The 19,994-nt window shown below is 32.3% G+C and overlaps 1 protein-coding gene across 2 annotated transcripts in view; it reads right to left on the bottom strand.

The window, feature by feature from the left end:
• The window catches only part of LOC123012513 (neuroligin-1-like), a 111,753-nt gene that overhangs the window by 33,095 nt on the left and 58,664 nt on the right, over positions 1 to 19,994 (bottom strand). For both annotated transcript variants that reach the window (XM_044410497.1, XM_044410498.1), the window contains exon 5: positions 5,349 to 5,504. In XM_044410497.1, coding sequence (XP_044266432.1) covers positions 5,349 to 5,504 — 156 coding nt within the window. The remainder of the gene's footprint in view (positions 1 to 5,348; positions 5,505 to 19,994) is intronic.

Below are 19,994 nucleotides of genomic sequence, written 5' to 3'. Positions count from 1 at the left end.
ATACAGAAAAACTTTACTGAAATGTTATCCTTAAAGAATCACAAGAAAAATTGGACTTTCATGAAACTCATATTTACTACATTTTAACTTCACCTAAAATGACATCAACACGTTTTGCATTTGAAAGTTTCCTCTTCAAATTTGATTTAACATTTTTATTCCCTTCCATAAAGTCTGTTAAAAATGAACAAACACAACCAACATCTGCGTCTGTGACGCCCGTTTGTTATTGAATGAAATATTTTAGAAAAAATGAGGAACTGAACCGAATACAACCAATAGACTTCAGACGTGAGAACAGTATCAATGTTGCCTTTTCAATATTATCGTAACGTAAAATCAAAGCAGCTACAAGGAATTTAAACAAACCACATCCTCAATTCGGACATCTTTTCTCATTTTGCTCCAAAAATACTTTAATCCAAGCAAAGCACAAAGAGTGCTTTAATAATACACCTAAAGCTTTGCCAAGAAACTTTGAGGACAATGCTTTAGCAAATCGATAATAGAAGCGTTTTCAAACAATAAAGTCATAATTTTTTTCCGACATCAATCAACTTGCTCGCTCCTTATTTACCCCTCAGTGTCTCGCCAGATTCGATTGTGATGGAACTGTTCGTGACATTTCTGTCAATACGTGCATTGTAAGTTGTTTTTAAGAAAATGCGTTATACTAACAACAAATTAATGTTTGATTAAATTTGAGATTCTTTAAGATACAGATACGAAATTTAAATATTTAATCTAGGTTAAATTTTTTCAGGAAAAAAAATTTTCTAACTCTGTAAAAGTTACACGGTTGTTTTCGCAACTAACTGCATATTCATGTAAAAATTTAAAAAATATTTACTATTTTTATATATACTATTTTTTTTTTAATTGTACACATCTACGCGACAAATTTATCATCGATTATTTTTTAATAAGCAAATAGTTATAACAGTGGTGGAGTGTAGGTTATTGATTTATGTGTTACTTTTATAAATAGATTATTTAAAATAAATATAATTACCTTAAAAGATTTATGTCCTACAGTTACTTTATCTTACATTTATTTGTTCGACAAAAACTGTATTTAATCCTTTTTTAAAAATAGATGATAAAATAATGTAATGCTTGCTGCAACAATTATTACATTTTTTTTTGATCGTGAAATTCGATTTGGGATACAAAAACTAAATACTTGTTTAATTCACTGTAGATGTGAAAATCAAATTTGGAATCTCTAGACGTCTCATTATACAATCCAAACATCCCCGATTTCAATCTCAAGAAACCTACTCATGACTAAAATTCCATTATGTGCTCTTTACACATTTTAATTAATAGAAAATGTATGAGTTCTGGCGTCACCTAGACACTCCCTCTTGCTATTAATTCGAATTAAGTTACGCTGTCTGTGGCGACAGCTCAGTGGTTGTGATATTTATGGGTGCGGTGACATTGCCTAAAACTGAAACTATTTAATTGCATGCGTTCGAATCTCACATCTTGACGTGGTCTTCCAGTTAAATTAAGTCTCGGAGTCCCTCAGGAGACCACTTTCTGCTATCTACGTGGTCCACACGGTTCCTCAGAGACGTTACTGTCTTTATAACCACAAATGAAACAACCAAGATTGTTGTACATGTTCAAGTAAAAATTTTACTGTTGCTCGCAAATTTGTTTAGGATCAAAAGAAGGTTATCTTCAAATCTGAAGATTCAAATGAGAATAAATTCCGTTGTGTCTAGGGCAATATTCATGGTTCCGTGCTAGAGTTTTCTAAGCTTTTAACATATCAGTTGTCTCTTTGCGTAATGTAGATTTATACGTAAACGGTGTATAGAAGCCTGATGTATCATCATACCAAATGCTTTCATTGCACACCGTAACCAACGTGGAATGAATACTGACTTTCTTATACCTACTTTCAAACTGTCATAAATACTTCTCGTTTTATTCGGTTTGTTGACAGGTGAGATAATGGAATAATGGAATATGTTTGTAAGGAAATGTGAATGTTTCACAAACCCTCCTTTTGTATTCATTTCAAGCAACAAAATTAAAAAAACCATACAGTATGCGCCTCTGCTTTCAAATCAAATATTCAACATAATTAAAAGCCACAATTTAATCTCGTAACAACTCCAGATTTATTACTTAAAACGTCGCTCCAAAACAGATATTTTATTCAGCTGATGTTCACATAAAGCTCAGAGAGCACCTCGACTTCGGAAAGCCGCTTTATTTCATTTGGGTATTTTAAAATCACAAAGACCGCTATCTAGCATGTAGAGAGCAAGCTAAAACTTGTTTATTTACAAGAAGCGCCAAAGTGACTGAAAGCATGGCAAAAAGTGCTTTACATGTACACGAGCCCTCGTACGAAATTTTGCACGAGGTGTCGATAACAAATTTTTGGCTTTCAAACATCGTTTTTTCAATGAATTTAATAAAAAAAAGTTCCTGGTAAGCGAAGCAAAACCTTTATGTTGCAATCAGTTGTTACAAATAGTAAAAACCTCGCCACAAATTTATTGTCCTATTTTTGTTATAAGAAACGAGCTGAGAAAAATATTATTTTAATGTGTCATTTCATTTCAAGTCTTCATTTAAAACGTTTAATACTAAAGTTTAAAAAAAGTACAAAGTCTGGATTTATTTGCTAAAGCGGTTAAAGCAAAAAAATATGAAAAGAATTTTTTGTTATTCCATGTCGTCATATAAGTAATAAGTTAAAAAAAATAAATTAAATTTATCATCATTTATCAATTATTTTATAGAAAAAGCAAATTTGAGATAAATTCCGCAACATCTGGGAAACAAAATTGCGATTTAAATAAAAATGTAAAATTTTGTACTCTGTCGGTAACAGATGATTTAATAGCCGCCAATGTTCATGCCAAAATCACGAATTTGAGCAACAGATAAATCTAAAAATCACGCGTCATGTGATACTTACAGATGGCCATTAAAAGTTTTTTGATACGTTGCTATTTTTCACAATTTAAACAAAGCTTCCCAACCAGAAAAAGCGATTTCAACAAAATAGGTTTGTGTTTTGTTTTAATGATTTTGAAGTTACACATGCAAAATTAATACATACATTTTATTGTGATTTAAAAAGGTATTTTCAGGCAAAATTGTGGACTAAACACTTGCTTTAATTTTGTTAACAACTGCATAAATTCGCCTAGTAGCACGAATTCTTTGATTAAACTTTTTGCACAATTAAATTTTTTTTCGTTTCTAAAGCAGTGCATGAACATCTCAATATACAACCTAGCAATCTGTAACAACACAGTTAGGGACCTTGTTTACTCCGTATTGGTAACATGTGGTGCGGAAGACCGATAACTTGAAGGTATGCTTTGTCGACCCTAATAAAGGCGATACAATCTTCAACAGTTGAGAATATTATGGCGTCTGCAAATACTTAAAAGTTTTCTCCTTGTTTGCATTTGATACATTTTGCACCCCCGGCACGTACCAGAAAAAAATCATCGCAAGTGAATAATTACAACGGAAATTTTTGACAATTCAGCAAACACAACCCCTTTCAATGCAATTTAGAAAATTTATTTTTTAATTTATGGTTGCTGTGAAGTTGACACTAAGTTGGTTAGAACAACAAGAAAAAAATAAATTATGCTGAGAGAGGGTTAAAGGCGGCTCAAATAATTTTATGCCAATGATAAATCTCTCGAAAGTTTCTGCTTACGGAAAAAGATGATTTAAATTTTTTCTGAGATCGAGTCAAAAGATTGTGTCTGTATCTTTATACGGTTGGGGAGGTCGTTGAACGTGTGAATTGGTTCGAGCTTTGTTGATACAATCAGGAAGTGAAATCTTCCCCAATTTCTGTGTTCACCGGCGACCATAAATTCCAAAAATCAACTTTGGAATGATAACGCTCAGATGGAAAATTATTTCCGTGACCCAAATGTAATTTTATGTATTGCTAAACAATGCTGACCAAGATTGTTTAAAAAGCTGTATTAAATTTAGTTTAATCGAGATAACAGCAACACTATACATGAAGCAAATTAGCAGTTTTGCAGTATTCTGGATAACCTTTAATTAAGATGGTATCAGTTTCTTGTAACAGTGTTGCAACAAACCATGGGTCGTTTGAAGCAGTTGGAATAAAAAGCTAGTTAAAAATCGTTACCTAAGCTTGATGAAACATCCTCGTTCGTGAAATTACTATCGTAAAACAGCAGGTGGGTAGGTGACATCATTCTCGTCACCGACATAACGGAGTAATTAAAGCCCGAATCAAAAGTTCGCTTAAGTTTGCCTTATAATGTATTAAATATAGTTCCAAGTTCTAGTTAAAAGACTGTCTATGGGTTACGTGTCTCATAAAGATAAGGTAATGTTAATTTCATCTAAAGAAGCTCTTCCAACAAGTCTAACAAAACGGTTTCGTGTTGCACCGTCATTAAAACATGCGCAATTTCTATATGACTTTAATTTTCGCAAAACCTTAATATAATTTACGTCAGCGGCTGTGTAGAAATTAATTTCATACGTGTCGTCTATTAGAAACAGAGCTATCTGGCTACGACTTGACAATTATCTCCCGAATGGCGGCAAGGTCTGATTAAGTCCTTTGGAACAATTCCCACCTGCTGCAATAATCTTGTTACTGTCATACACCTACAGCTATAGCTACAGCGTATTCCTCCTTGATAACACCAATGTAATTTATAACCGTCATCCAAAACCATCTTTCCGAAACTTAAACCAGGATTTAGACGATAATCGTTACTGGTTAACGAGTTCAGCTAAATGAAAACTGCAAAGCCCCAGAGACAAACGCCTCGATAGATAATTATAACGTCGAAAAACAAGACATAATGWAGATAACACCGAGCACACAGTAAGTTGCAGATGACGGCAAAATCAAGTCAACCTAAAAAGCTTGCTATACTTGTATTATAAGTATTTCATATACATATTTTTAAGATAATCTAGAAAAAACTGTTCATCAGAATTAAATAAAAAATCTGAATAGAAAAAAATTAAAGAAAGCAATAAAAGATTATTTATTTAGCCTTGCATTATTGGTTGTTCAGAACACTGTATGAAATAATATTTCATAGAATTTACCTATAAACATGAAGGACTTCAGTTTGTTGCCCCAGCAGGAAACGCTTTAGCCAATAAAGTCTCTAATGTTTAATATTGAGTTTAACAAGTTGTGTTACGTTTTAAAGCGTTTTCTTGCAGCGTTATCTCTATATTCTCTTTACGAGTAGTAAGCGAATTTATTTTTGAAAGTTGCAGCAGTTGTGCAAACTTTCCCCAACTTGCGTTCTGCAGCTAGTGAAATGTGGAAATCTCGTGTTATTTTTTCTCACCTAGCACTCCTAATCTGAAGTTGATGGTGACGACGATGACCCTCCCCGTGGAGGCGAGTACAGTTCCGTCGTAAGGATTGCCCGAGTTCCACTCGTAGCTTTCACCATGTACGTAAACTACACAAGGCAACGGATTGGTTTCCTCTTCGCCAGTGGCTGGAACAAAAAGCAAAGAATGAGTCTGACAAGAAAATGTCGAAAAACGTCTTAACAAGACCAAAGTGGTTACATAGGGCGGACAATTTGCTGTGTCGTTAAATTTAAGCTTCTCTCATAAGCTTTTGACGTTTCTTGGTTGTTCTCTGATAAAAAATCTAAGCGCTAAACGGCCACTGGAAGTGACGCGACAACAAAAATAATCACTTAGCAGACCGAAAAATCTTGTTCGAAGAGAAAAAATAATTGTGGTGAAATTTTTTGATGCACTGCTACACCAATGCGAGATTAGAGTCATTAATCTTTTGTCTATTTATAGGAAATCTATCCGGTTTTAAATGAAAATGTTCAGCTTGCTTTTTTTTTGGAATGAAAAATATCACGAATGAAGTATAAAAAGGCACGTCCCTATTTCGACTGATACTTCAAAAATTACCCAATTTAGTATTGTTCAAACGTTGCTTCGATTTAAATGATTCTACCATAAATGCCCTCCGCTGCACTACTTCGGTTGTAATTTACCGATACTATTTGTATGCTAATTTAGGAAACACATGTTCACTATAATATATTATCGAGCATCTAAGTATAATAGGAAATACCAAATCAACTCCAGTGGTTTGATAATGTAATTCTGGAACTCGGCAAATGAATTATGCATGAGTTTAACAAACATAAACAACAAAATTTAATTTTGTAAAAAAGTGCTCTAATTTTTCAGCAAACAAACTAATTGAGTCTCTGTTTTGATAAACTATAAATTTTCCAGAATAATTTTTTAGAATTCCAAGTGCCAACAAGATCTTTTTAGTTTATTAAAGGAGAATTTATTTGAAATTTAATTCAGTTGTTGAGAGCATAATGATCCTCTAAGTCAATTTTCTTTACAAAATTATTTTGGATAGACTTCTGAGTTGAACATAAATCGTTTTAATTAAAAATAATGAAATCTTCAAACGCTCAAATGCGATATCATTGTTTGAATAAAACTTTTAAAACAATTAGAATCATTAATATTTTCCTGAGTTTCGGCTTCTTGTCAACACAAATTTTCTACGAGAGCGCACAGATGCGGTTTGAACACGTATTTACATTTTTCAGCCGTTTTCAGAATAAAATATTTCTCCATTACTAAATTATCATTGTCGTGTAGCTTCTTTGTACGTGCTAATAATTTATTTTAAGACAATCATTTGTTTGTGCAAATTTTATTGGATCACATAAAAGTAAAATACGATCAGTGTTGGCAACGCACGATTAAATTCTCTTTGAGAAAATTACGTTATTTACGTTCCAATATATCGTGCTTTTCGTCTACAAAGTCCTCCAATTAATCACTAGAGACAATTAAAATGATTTTAATCAAAGATTTTAGTTAATGCGAGTCAAAAGAACCACAAGCAAGCTCTGTAATCTGCTTGTGTTATATAAATACGAGGACTTCCTTTAAGTAAACATCTTGAGGCAACGGCATGTGTATCCTTTGACCTGAACCTCACCTGAATACATAATTATCATGTAGGTTTTACGACAAACACGACAAATTTCCTTTGTATTTACCCCAAAGAGTCGATTTAATTAAAGCATGAGTGCGAGTTTTCTGTGGCCAATATTGAGGCTTTATTTGATAAATTCGTCCAATTTTACCTTGCTACATTCTTCTGATAAGCGATATTAAAGCAGATTATATCTTGGGTCGTCGATATTTCGGACAGAAGCCGTTTTCTTGATCTGCCCGACTTGATACGCTCGCAAGGATTTTAGAAAAAATATATTTTTTACGGACAGACGGTCAATATTGTCCACTCTCAATTCAACAAGTTGATGCCGTATTTTCGGTCAGTAGTTGCTAAGGACTATTTACATTCAGGCGACTATTTTTCAGATTTCAGTCCCTGGGTTATGGAATGGAAGAGCTGAAGCGACGCCGGGTATTAGACCTTCCATTTATTCGAGATTTCTGAAATTGACGAAACGATGAGAAGCTCGTTTTATCGGAATTATATCCCCATGTTTTCTTTATGTCACACAAAAATATAGCTTAATCTCAGTCAACAACAACGAACCGAATCAATAATTAAACCAAAACAAAATTCCAAAAATGTCACTCCATTAAGAATTATGTCTTGTTGCTAATATGTTTCAATTATTTCATTTATCAATAAAAAAGCAATTATTTTATATAATTACCAACTCTTACAAAGCCGGAACAATTAATCTTTAGTTAGCTAAAGTACGTCCCTCTAATTTTATTTAACAAGGGTTAGTTTTGAAATTTAATCGGCTTATCTTCGACCGTCTTAACCGTAACATGACCCTAATTAGAGCGTGGAACAGATTTTAACCAATTGAAAATTATTTAGTACTCATTCTCTGAATTAAAACCATTAAATTTTAAAGTTATAGGATTTCTTCGTGTGCTTCTAGTTCACAAAGGATTTCAAAGAAAGAAAATACCGAATACCGGAAACTGATTGCAAACAAGCACAAATTACAAAGTTTCACAAAGTTTGTGGTCAACAGAATTAAATTAATTGAGTGGAAGACAACAATTTAACAAATCTCTTGCCACATTGTTAAAAACAAAAATMTTTAAGTTACTAGGTAATCTACTGCAAAAATATAAATGAAATTATTTTTTAATACGGAATATTTTTAGCACAATAGCAATAATAAACATAGAATTAAAATGAACTATTCTGGTAATAAAAATAAATGTTTCGGTACGAAATGCTAAATACATACATGGCTGTTTACTCGTCGACTTCCTCATTCAGTTATTCACGGTTTGTTGTTTCTATAATTTGATTTCACTTTATTTTAAGATATTATAGAGCAAACAAACAGCCCGATTAGCGCTCAAAAAACAATAAAAATTAAAAGAGAATCATAAATAAGTATGTACGTATTTCAAATCAGAAACCAAGTGTCTGTTTAATAAAAAGGATCTACATTATACATATTTCTTAATTTCTTGAGAATACAACGTCTAAAAATATAAAAATTTCTTTGTGTTGTCATCTGCCAACAATCCAAATGCAATAGCCACAAATAATTTGAAATGTTAGCAATCAAATTAATTGTGTTTTAGGGCCATAATATTGTCACCTGTGGAGAATTGCAAGCCGAAGCCGTCAATGTGAGCGACCTTAATTTTGATAATGGCATCACAACTGTAATGTRGTTGCAAGCTAGTTGACATGCAATAGACCAAGCTTTATTGATTGTAACAGAACGCCATTCGGAGGAAAAATTCACTGATGGTGCAGTACCTTTTAGTAATTTGTTACTGCAACGTCATTAATTAATATCATTTTATATCCACGTTGGTTAAAAATTAAAATTCAAAAAAATTTCTCCACTTCATACCTTATTTGAATATTATTCGAATTTGTTCATCTAACTTTATAATAAGGGAAGTATCTCGTGCATAAGCCATGATATTCAGCAGTGAAATATTTAAGTAGTGTCGTTCAATGTGTTTTGCGTACTGTTGTTATATTACTTCACTTAATATTTCTACATAGGTTTGTAAAGCCATTTTACATTTTTTCTTAATTGAAAAAATGGAAATACTGCATCTACACTTGTTAATTACAACGTTATTAACCATTTTTGATAAATATCCGTCTTTGAAGTCAGTGTTTTTAAAAGTTCACACAATCTGGGCAATTGCGCTCAGCCTGAAATATGCCTTTTTTGCAAAGAATTTGGTAAAAACGCGCTATGGTATAGGTAGGTGTTCTTGTAGAAAGTGGATTCTTGCAAGCTGTTCAGGGGCTGATCGTCCACATGGATATATTTGTGAATATTGCAAATAAAATTTAAAATGTTAAATTGTTATCGGAAAGTAAAATTATTTTTTAAATGAAATATAATCTTCTCTTGAGTGTTTTTTTTTACTTTTTTGGTGTGCATTTTAGAGTAACTTGTTTCAATTTAATGCCATTGCACTTATTTGAGCGGCATTACCCTACTCAGTTGGGCAATGACGCTCTTTGCGCGTTATTGTAAAATCTTTTTTTTACATGTTTATTTTGAGGATTTTTTACATAGAGTTGGTTTCTTTACATTTCAGGCAACAGATTCGCAAAAACAAAACCATAGAATATTATTATTTCTCTCAAAATATCAATTTGAATTTAGGTGAGCGCCAATACCCATCGCTCCCCAACATTTCATACATAATAATAATAATCTTAAACGAAATATACAATTCAAGCGATAGTTTAAATTATTTACATTGAAACTTCCTGTGAAAGCTATTGAGTAATTCACAAAAAAGGAGGCTTTTTAAATTTTATTTTTCTCTTAATAGTGTCCCTTATAATTAATTTCTTTTTTGTACGGTTTTTGCGAGTGCTTTTCTAGTTTTTCTAATAATGTCGTGCTCTCAAAAAACCTTCCCTTGCATATAAAATTAATGTTAATAAAAAATTCTCCAAACAATTATTGTTAATCCAAACAGACAAAGAGCCCTCAATTAGGAGCTAACAAAATTTATGCTCGCATAGAGTCTTTGTTAAAAAATTCAAAAAGGGRTGAGGGCCACTTGCTGCGACCATTAGGCCAGCTTTAGGGTCCATCCGAACGTTATGATTATTATATAGAAAAATTATGATTATCACGCACCATTTGCGGCCTCTCAACACTGGATCTCTGCAACAGAGTCTGCTTGAAAATTGCAGACAAACGAATTTTGTGTGTAACTATTTTCAATGTGTAGTTAAAACTTTGTAAATGGCGGCGGTTTTAGGTCAAAGCTCTCACGGAGACAAAAGCTCGACCAGGACTCTAAAAGTTACTAGATAAATAGTCCATCTACTAAAAAGAACAAACGGAAAAAACACTGGCGACTTCATATTTTTTGTAATATGGCCACACTAGCGGCTCTCGGTTTATTTCAAAGCACTTTTATTGTAACCTTGTGAGAAATTATGGTCCTTGAACAGATATTAGTGCCTCCAAGTGACCTTTATTTTATCAACAATACGACATGTTGTCTTGCAATTTTTGGACGGGATAAATCGCAACAATGAAAATCACATTTGCCCGCAATTACTATGTTAAGTGGCTGTTGCATCAATTAGAGAGAGGACATCCGATAAACTAATACGGCCCTGGCATAACCGCGACATAATTCATGTTAATCTACTGTCTCGATCTGCACACATTTTGGTGAAACAGACAGATTCCGAACATTTTGTTCGAAAACTCGACTTAGTCACACATAAATCACTTGTGTTAAGTTCAAAGCAGCAGGATTGTACGTTTGTTTTTAGAAGACGAAAGCTGCACTGTCTCGCAACTTTTGAGAAACTTTATCTAGAAAGCATGTGTGAACACTTTCAGGACTCGCTTTGAACTATAATTAAGTGAAAAAATACTTCAAATGGAATTCATTATACTCAAGGTATTTAAATTTATGCCTTTCTTTTGGATCTCTTGCACTCAATCAATATTCTGGAGTAAAATGAATGGAAATGTTCAACTCCGCGGAATTTTAAACAAGTCTCAAGTAGCTGATACAGCAAACTTGTAAGACCCGTAATTCAGTTATGTTAATATAAAAAGTTGGAAAATTACTATTTCCATCTACGAAATGTTTATCACAGATCAACTGTAAGTTTCAATAATAATGACCTGAATTTGCGAATCATTAGAAAATATTATTTTATTTTTATCAGCTGTATTCAGTCATTTGGAACAAATTTGTTCAACTTTGTCATTAAAGTTCGTAACATTTAATCTGTCGTATATCGCACGACATGAACAGATTTGTTCCCTGAATAACAGATTGCCTCCCCCAGCACTCCGTCATTATGCTAAATTGCAGTGTACGTAAAACGTAAAAAAGTTGCTTTTCAGTGTACGGCAAATATTTGCCGTGAAATGTACATTTGTGAACTGCGGACACGTTTTTACCGAGTAGAATTGGGGATGAATACAAAAACAGTGATTTTTCAACTCTGGTTTTATGGAAGGAAAAAAACTTGTCAAGTAGTGCAATTTTCTGYAAATAATGCATATCATTCTTCAGTGATACCAGAGTTTATTTAATTAGTCTTAAATATTTCTAAATAAAGTTACTGAAAAAGTTTTGGTTTTAATCTATTAAAAAAGTTTCAAAGTTAGATTTATTGCTTCTCGACTTCTCTCTAATTTTTGGCTTAATGCATAATAAATCTCTGTTAAACAGAAAATTCAAAATATCTTGCAACTACCGTGGTTGTAAATTTGGGTGCCGGTGAATTGCACTCACTTTAAGCACGGCGTTTTAATCCTTACAGTGGCTCAGAAAATTATTACAAATCTGCGTTGCGTTAATCCCTATGTGAACTGCGCTCAGTTCGGTCGAGTAGCATAATGTAAAGAATTAAATTATTAAAAATTAAATTCCTAGGCTGATGGCCTTTTGAAATAAACAAAAACGAAATAGGTTATTATTTACATTTACTGAACACAAATATGTATAGGTGTACATTACATAAAATGTTTTAAAAAATTTGGTCAAACTTATAAGATAAACATTTTACAAAAGTGGATCGATCTATTTGCTTCTTTTTCAATATTTTTTTTTAATTAAAACATACCTTTTACTACAAGGTATTTCAGAACTCGCATTCCAGAGAATAATGTCAAGTGCCGGCGGCAATAGGTCATTAAAAAGTGCACACGAAGAAGSGCTCCCTAAAAGAACCAACTTATGGGTGGGTACCCTGTTGTGATGCTACTGAGCGCAGTTCACCTTAAGGATTAGCGACACTTATTAGCCTCATTATACCTGTTTCTAAAACTGAGCGCAATTCACCCTGCCCCGTGGATTTTAAGCAAATTTACATTTGTTTATTTTTTGTTATCAAGCTAATTAATTAATATAAACTAAATTATTTATTGCCAAAATTAATATCAATTAATATTGTCACCACATTTATATTATTTTATCTGATAAAACACATCGATATCTGCTTTCCGTATTAATTTAATTTTAGTTTTAACAAATAGTTTCACTAAATTTTGTTTTGAACATTATCTACTCATGCGTTAAACATAAATTGTACATTGCAGAAATATTTCAAATTGTTAATTTTTACTTCCTCTGACTCTATGAACAAACGTTATGACAAAATACTCTTATAAACGTAAAATTTCTTTGAGTTTTAATGTCGTCGAGTCCCATTTTAATTACCACATAATTTTTAGGGTGTTATTTGAAAAACCCTTTTTATACTTAGAGCCATATAATACTTTTATAGGGTCGTATAAGAAGATTATGTAACCGACAATAGAATCAAGTTGAAAGAGAATTATACAACCGGAATTCAGACATTTACTGATTAATAAAATTTTGGCTTTGTTTTTCATAAAAGTACCTAATTAAATTTCGACAGACGTAAAAGGAACAATTTTTTGTAAATCGACTATCTCGCAAAGAAGGCACCATACAATTAGATTCTTCTACAATTCTGGTTCATTATAATATTTATTTAAATGCTCATAATCAAGGAATAACTAGTCACGTATCCTGCAGCTGCGTTTTGTTACAAACAAAACAAGACTGAATATTCTGTATTCTACGATAAGACAACAGATTCCTCCTTCATCAAGCGAGAAATCATAAATGTCAATTTATATCAAGATATTTATAATTCGCGTTTAACKCGATGTATATTCCATTAAAGTCTTCCTGAAAATAAAATACTTGAAATGATAAAAGTCCAGRGCAAATATAATTAATATTGATTATAGACGTCAAGTTTGAAATTGCACTTCCTGATAGCGGTTCAGAGACGTTTTATTAATGGCAATCAGTCTTGCAGCTTCCAATTTAAAAATAATTAATCAGCTTAGTAAATAAAATCCTACTTCATAGAAGAATCTAGTTACTGAAATACTTTTATAAAATTGATTGACTTGATATAAATTTGTACTTTTAATGTGAAAATTTTTCTTCTTGATAATCTCAGGCTTACATTCGAATTGATGATGGCGCCTTACTTTACTTAAGATTTATGTCTTGAGCGTGTAAAAAACGTGCGTTAATTTGGACAAAGTAGTATAAGTGGTTTAGGCGTGGCTGACAACCGGAAATAAATAAAATCCCGAAGCGTATCCGTACGAAATTAAAAATCTGCGATCCGATCATAACTCTCTATAAAAACATCTCGTATATCTTTGCAATTCCAGAGCTAAGTACCATATTTTACATCCGCTTTTAATTTGTTTCAGGCTTCCAGGATAGCAATATCTTATGTTTTGTAGGATTTTTAAGTTAGTGTTCGTCATAACACGCAGGGAATTCAAATAAAGGAGAGTCGTTGGATTAGGAACAATATCCTTCAAGAAACGTCTTCCATTTTTATTGCATGTGGATGTAGAACACAAACAGCAAATCCCTTTAAAGGCTTGAAAACCTCATACATTATAGACTATAGCAATTAGAGATTATAATCGAGCTCTAATCACTCGATGTATGCCAGGAAGTGAATCTTTTCATTCCCGAATTTTGATTGAAGAGGAAGAAAGACTTGAGGTGAGTTGTGAAAGAATCGGGCGCAATGTTACCGCTGTACTTGATTGAAAATCAACATCCTCCGCGCACCACTCTTTGATCTTTCGCTCTTTAAAAACTTCTCTTGCGAGATGAGGAAAAAATAAATTTGATCGCCTTAGTTGAGGCAGTTCAAGTTTAAAGTTAGAAAAAATTGCAACGAAAAAGATTGTATTAAGTTGTTTATGAAAAATATTAAGCTCTTAACCCCGATGAATAAAGGGAAATTAAATTTCTTGCAAAGATTTTATTACATATTTCGTCCGTTTTGTAAACACTTATTGCTTTTTCAGATTATTTTTACCATAAATATCTTGCGTTTTACTGCATGATTTACGATGTGGCCGTCTTGGAATGTATATATTTCTGAAGGGAGACAGACATTACTTTGGCTGCATATTTCGAACACGAAATCGATGCAAATTGGAAAGTTATAAAATTTCAAATATTTTAACGTTCATAAATATTTGTTTTTATTATTGTTATTTTATTTTGCTTTTTGGTAGAAGGTCTAACAAATATTACGACATTATGTAAATTATTCAAGCGATCTTTAACGCAGCAACTCTTGTAAGTTGGATAAACCACCGAAAAAACTTTCTAAGCTTCTTGTAATACTCACTTAAAACTTTATCACGTATTAAGAATCCGTCCTTATGTTAAATACTCAAAGCTCAATTATTCCAAGATTCACAAACAAGCGCTCGGCACGACACTCTCATAAATCCACTCCTCTGTTACTTCAAAATAAATTAAATATATCACAATAATGTACTGTTGGCTCTTTAAATAATTCACGATAATTGAGTGATTAGGTTGCTTTTAAGCACGCAACCGCTACGATTTGAGGCAATTTATTGTGACCAAAATTCTTGAATATTTCGCAGCTCGTTTCCAATAAAATTTTACTATCTCGCTGCGTACACTTCAGGGAGGAATTTTTAGCATTAATTGCTTAACAAATTCGCCTACTTTTATCCACTTAATTGTAATGTGTCCACAGCATTGTATTACTTCTACATAGTCTAATTATCCGGGGAGAAAATTAAGGAAAAGCAGAATCATTTTCAAAATGGAAATTCTTAAGCGTATGCGATGGGAATCGAAATTTACTCTGTAAATATTGGGAAGTAGAGTTAACTGTTTCTCCCATAAATCACAAAAGTTTTTAGGCTTTCCTGAAAGATTGCAAGTGTGTTTTCACTAAATATAAATTATTCATAGTTACTATGACAATATCATTTCAAAGTAAAATATTGGAACACAAAAACTATTTTACACTAATAAACTTTTATTTACCATAGTAGGTCTTTAAATTTAAAAAAGAGTAATTAAAAGTTTTTGGAAAGTCATAGCTCACAAAAAAACAAGAAAATTAAGAATTAATTGTAGGTTGTACGAGTCTACTGTTTTAGATGATAACGTTGGCCTATGATTATTGCTAACTTAAATAACTATACAGGGTGATTCACGAGGAATAATGAGCCTGACCAAATTCTCGATGCAACCAACATTACATTTGTCGCAAAGCAACTTGCGAAAGTATAATGGTGGTTTTATCGAGAATTTGGTCAGGCTCACTATTCCTCGTGAATCACCTTGTATATTTAAAATTTAAAAATATTCTCAAAAAATCAATATTGTGTTTGTATAATTAGTTAATATTTCAGCAATACCATATTATTATTTGTAATTTTATCGGAATATAAATAAAGCAGCTTTAATACAAAATTATGTGATTATAAATATGTTCGTTGTAATAATAGAGAAAATTTGTTAAACGAGCACGCAATAGAATAAATGATTTAAAAATTAATGCTAAATTGTTGTATGGAGGATCAAAATAACAGTTAAGCTTTTGGGTCAGTTTGAAAGGATAATTAAATTTCTGTTAAAATAATGTGAGGGTAAATACCGGGCGACTCTACGAGTGCACTCCTTAAGGAAGAGCCACCTTAACGTAATTTGCTCTTGGTTAAGCATTCGAGAAATTTACAGCGGTGAAAAGCTATAGCACCTCTGCGGAGAAAGGACTGTTATATTACCCACTCTGAATGTCCGCGAGCGTTAGTGTTATTGTTAAATAACGAAAGAGCCCCTATTAAAACAATTTATTACATTAATGTGTACATTTTTAGTATAATTACCTGACGATTCAATTACACTAATCAATAGCAGAACTAATTTGTAGCTTTGCTGTACGAGGTGATAAGTTATAGGAGCTGTTATACAGTTTAGTGCCGAGTGAATCGAAAGCGTTAGGATGAAACCTTCTCGATCACTTGGGACGTCATATTAGCACATAAAGAGACAGATTTGGAGACCAAGAAAATGAAATTTGGATACATTCCTACTCAATCATTGCTTCCTTTATTCTCGGTGAGACAGCGACGAATCTTTTTCGACTTGTCTTTTCCACACTCGCAGCACGGATAAATAAAAATCAATGTCAGTGAAAGCTCTGTAAGCTAAAATATTCTAAGCCGATTCGAAACCAACAGATCGGGAAATTATTAAGAAATCAGCAAGACGTAAATATTGCATAATAAAAGCCCTTTGTCCTGTTTTGTATTTACGAGCGCACTAACGAACAGCCGTCTCAGACGCACTTAGGGCACTTTATGGATTTACTACTAAACGATCATCAAGTCTGGATTTGAGTATTTGTTTGTGAAAGGAGGTTAAATCTAGGAAAACTACCGAACTTTTTGCAACTAACTTTTTTCCAAATAAAACAGAATTTTTGAAGCGAGAAAACTAATTAGGTGTGTTCTTGTTAATGGCAATATTTTATAATATTCTCACCTTTGTGACAAAATAAGTCTTTCGCTTTGGCTATAATTACTATTTCTTAGCATTAAACTTTAATGAAACTTTATTACGTAGTAACCAATTTTTATTTTCTTAATGTTCTGCTTCAATTATTTATTTTGCATTAAAAAAAAAACAAAAAATGTATTGTTATGATAATTTCAAATAATACTATTATTTTTCATTTAAAAAAATTGAGATTTGTTGACAAGCGTCTCACTCAACACAATATACAAGAGGGTTGTTTTCACTTATTTCATCTGCTTTCTTACACAAACTTCAGATATTAAATTTAAATCTTGTCAAAATAATAAAAATCTAGACAATTCCGCAAACATTTGTCTGATTCAAAGACAGTCCTTTAAATTAAATTTCTTAGATTAATATAACTACATTTGAAGGATTCTGTTAAGATTATTGTGCTTGAATTAGATAATTAATTTTTGGCTTCTAATGAGATTAGAAGAAAAAATGTTTTTTTTTTAATCAGGATGTTGAGGTAGAAAAGCAATTAATCTCTGGGCATTTACGTTTTTATGATGTTTAAAAGTAGTTGAATCCTCTCGAATTTAATTTTGATCCAGTTAAGCTCATTCGAGTCGATATGTCAGCAGTCTTAACTACCTAATCGAAGTAAATAAAGTATTGAAAGTTTGTCTTAGTCGACATTAAGAAAATGRATGCAATTCCTCGCGAGGTCGTGCACCCGAATTTCCCGCTAGTTTATCTTTATACACAGAGGTGTTCGTCGAATCTTTGTCCAATAGCACAAACCTTCTGTGAAATATTTGAATTGGAAATTTCTTCAGTGACAAAAAGCTCGAGTATTTGCATACTTTTCTACATCACTTTACGACTTTCCTTTTGTTCAATTTTTCTTTCAATTTTAAACTTTCAACCCTAAATATTAGTTAAGAAATTCCGACATKTTTGAGAACGTTTAGCGAAGTAACGCACCTTCTCTACTCTAATAATTCATTTTTATTGTTTTATTTCTTGTTAGTTTTATGGCCCTTGCGTGTTGATGTACGCATAAGTCCTCACCATCTTCTATCTAACTCCTTTTAAAACCTCTCCACGTACCTTTCTTATTCAATTTGTTTGACAACAAAATGGCGTAATTTCATTACACAGGGCATTTGCCAAAGTGTTTGCCGGCGTTACCATAAATCAAGCTACAAATATACGACTAAAAAACTAAATTTCAATATCGTTTGAGAAAAAATAAGTTACTTATTTAGATGTCCTTTAGTACGTTATGATCCATGATAACAAGGGACGTGTTTAGAGTAAGATTTCACAATACCACTCGTGATATTATAGACACTCAAGGTAATAATCCCCATGGCAATAGCAGCTTTAATARCCTTGTGTCGGTGTATTAAATTCCTTTCCTCTTCTTGGAGAAATCGATCAATAGAATTTTCGCCACCTTTTTTTTTGCTGTGTTCAATTTGCGACAAAGAATCAAATGAATCTATCACTTATCCGACACATAGGTACATACCAAGATCTGAAATCTTGAGATGATAATAATTATTGTGAACATGCAGTACGTATCTTGACTTTATGAAATACGCACAACAAAACGAAATGGGAAAACTTTAATGCAGTTGACATATCCAAGTAAAAGCGCAATAAATGTGCGAGCCGTGCCATGAATATTCAGAAGTCGCGACACGAGTTTTTTGCCAACTCGAATGAAAGTTACCGTCTAACAAAATAAATAATTTCATTATGGAATCCTTCCAGATGAGTAAAAAATAAATCGATGGAAAAGAGTTCACAAAGCACTTTAATTAAAGTTTGCATTCGAACTATTGATGAAGTTCTGACAGAATTAGTGAAGGGATAATTTGCAAGAGGGTTCGTCAAGACTGACTTAAGCTCAGATGCAGATGTTTTGTGATGAAAAATCAGGATTCGGGCAGTGACACACTTTCTGCAAGAGGATAAATAAGTAATATTTGAAGAACTCACGTTTTTATGACAAGTCATCGGACCAAAATTTTATAGCTTTCGCAATGAAGTTAACAGCAACGTTTTACTTCAGAAGCTAATTTCTTATTTAATGTTGTGTAATTTGCTAGTTTGTAGCTTTTGAAAATAAAGTTTTTGCTACCGTTTCTAAATGTAATATCTTAAGAAAAACGAAACAAATATTTGAAAACAAAAAATGTTACTTAAACCTCAAGTTCAAAGTGAAAAAAAAAGTTTCGAAAAATTATTTTATAAAAAGTACCTAAATTAACACGTAAAAAAATATTGTAACAAGAGCAATTTAAAAATTAAAACTATTTTTCGTCTATACGTTCTTTAACCACCACTGCGATTCCATTCTTCGATTAGATTTCTCATAGTACTGCTTATTATCTTAATTTGTTTTCTCAAAAATTAATAAAAGACAATATCAGTACATCCATTGCAGTTACTGTAAACCTCGTAACATTTATGGACAATGCGGGAAAACTCTAATGCCTTTTGCTTCCCACTCGAGAAGTATCTTATACAGATAATAAAATTTTACGAGGTTCATGGTCAACTACATAAAAATGACACTATAATTTCGCCGGTAATAAATAATTTCTAGTGTTTTTCAAGCAATTAAATTTATTTTTACAAAAAAGGTATCTTTAGTTCGTTTTGTTGCTAATTATCCTTTCTTAAGTGTTSCCATGTCTTCTTTATTCTTAGTTCATATAATAAGAAAAGCCTATATAAACCAATTTACCATATAAACCCAGAGACGCCACAATTCATAGRAATACTTCAGCAAAACGCCAACATGTAGCTATCAGTGAAAGGAAGCAGAAGAAGATGGCAAATTCAACGATTTTGTGGTGGTTCATTTCTCCTTTACTACATTCAAGTTAAATGGCATTAAYATCATTATCGGCGCTAGTTATATTTTATTTATTTTGGCTCCCTGGAGTATTACAGTTTCATTTCTGGAGTCGAATCTCAGATAGTTATTAAGTTTTTCTTGGATGAATAGAGAAATTTAGTCTTATCAAAGTCGGACGTTCACAATGAAATATTTTCTTTTGTGTTTGTTGAATTGTAGTGCTGTTTTCATTATGTTGGTAAAGTTTGAATGACGCAAGGGATAAGAAATGCGTTATCAATGT

This window comes from Tribolium madens, unplaced genomic scaffold (genome assembly GCF_015345945.1).
Source record: "Tribolium madens isolate multiple individuals breed KSU strain unplaced genomic scaffold, Tmad_KSU_1.1 Scaffold_96;HRSCAF=242;Tcas5.2_LG5, whole genome shotgun sequence".
Taxonomy (NCBI): domain Eukaryota; kingdom Metazoa; phylum Arthropoda; class Insecta; order Coleoptera; family Tenebrionidae; genus Tribolium; species Tribolium madens.
The sequence above is the reverse complement of the archived record's forward strand: the minus strand, read 5'-3'. Positions and strand labels throughout refer to the sequence as shown.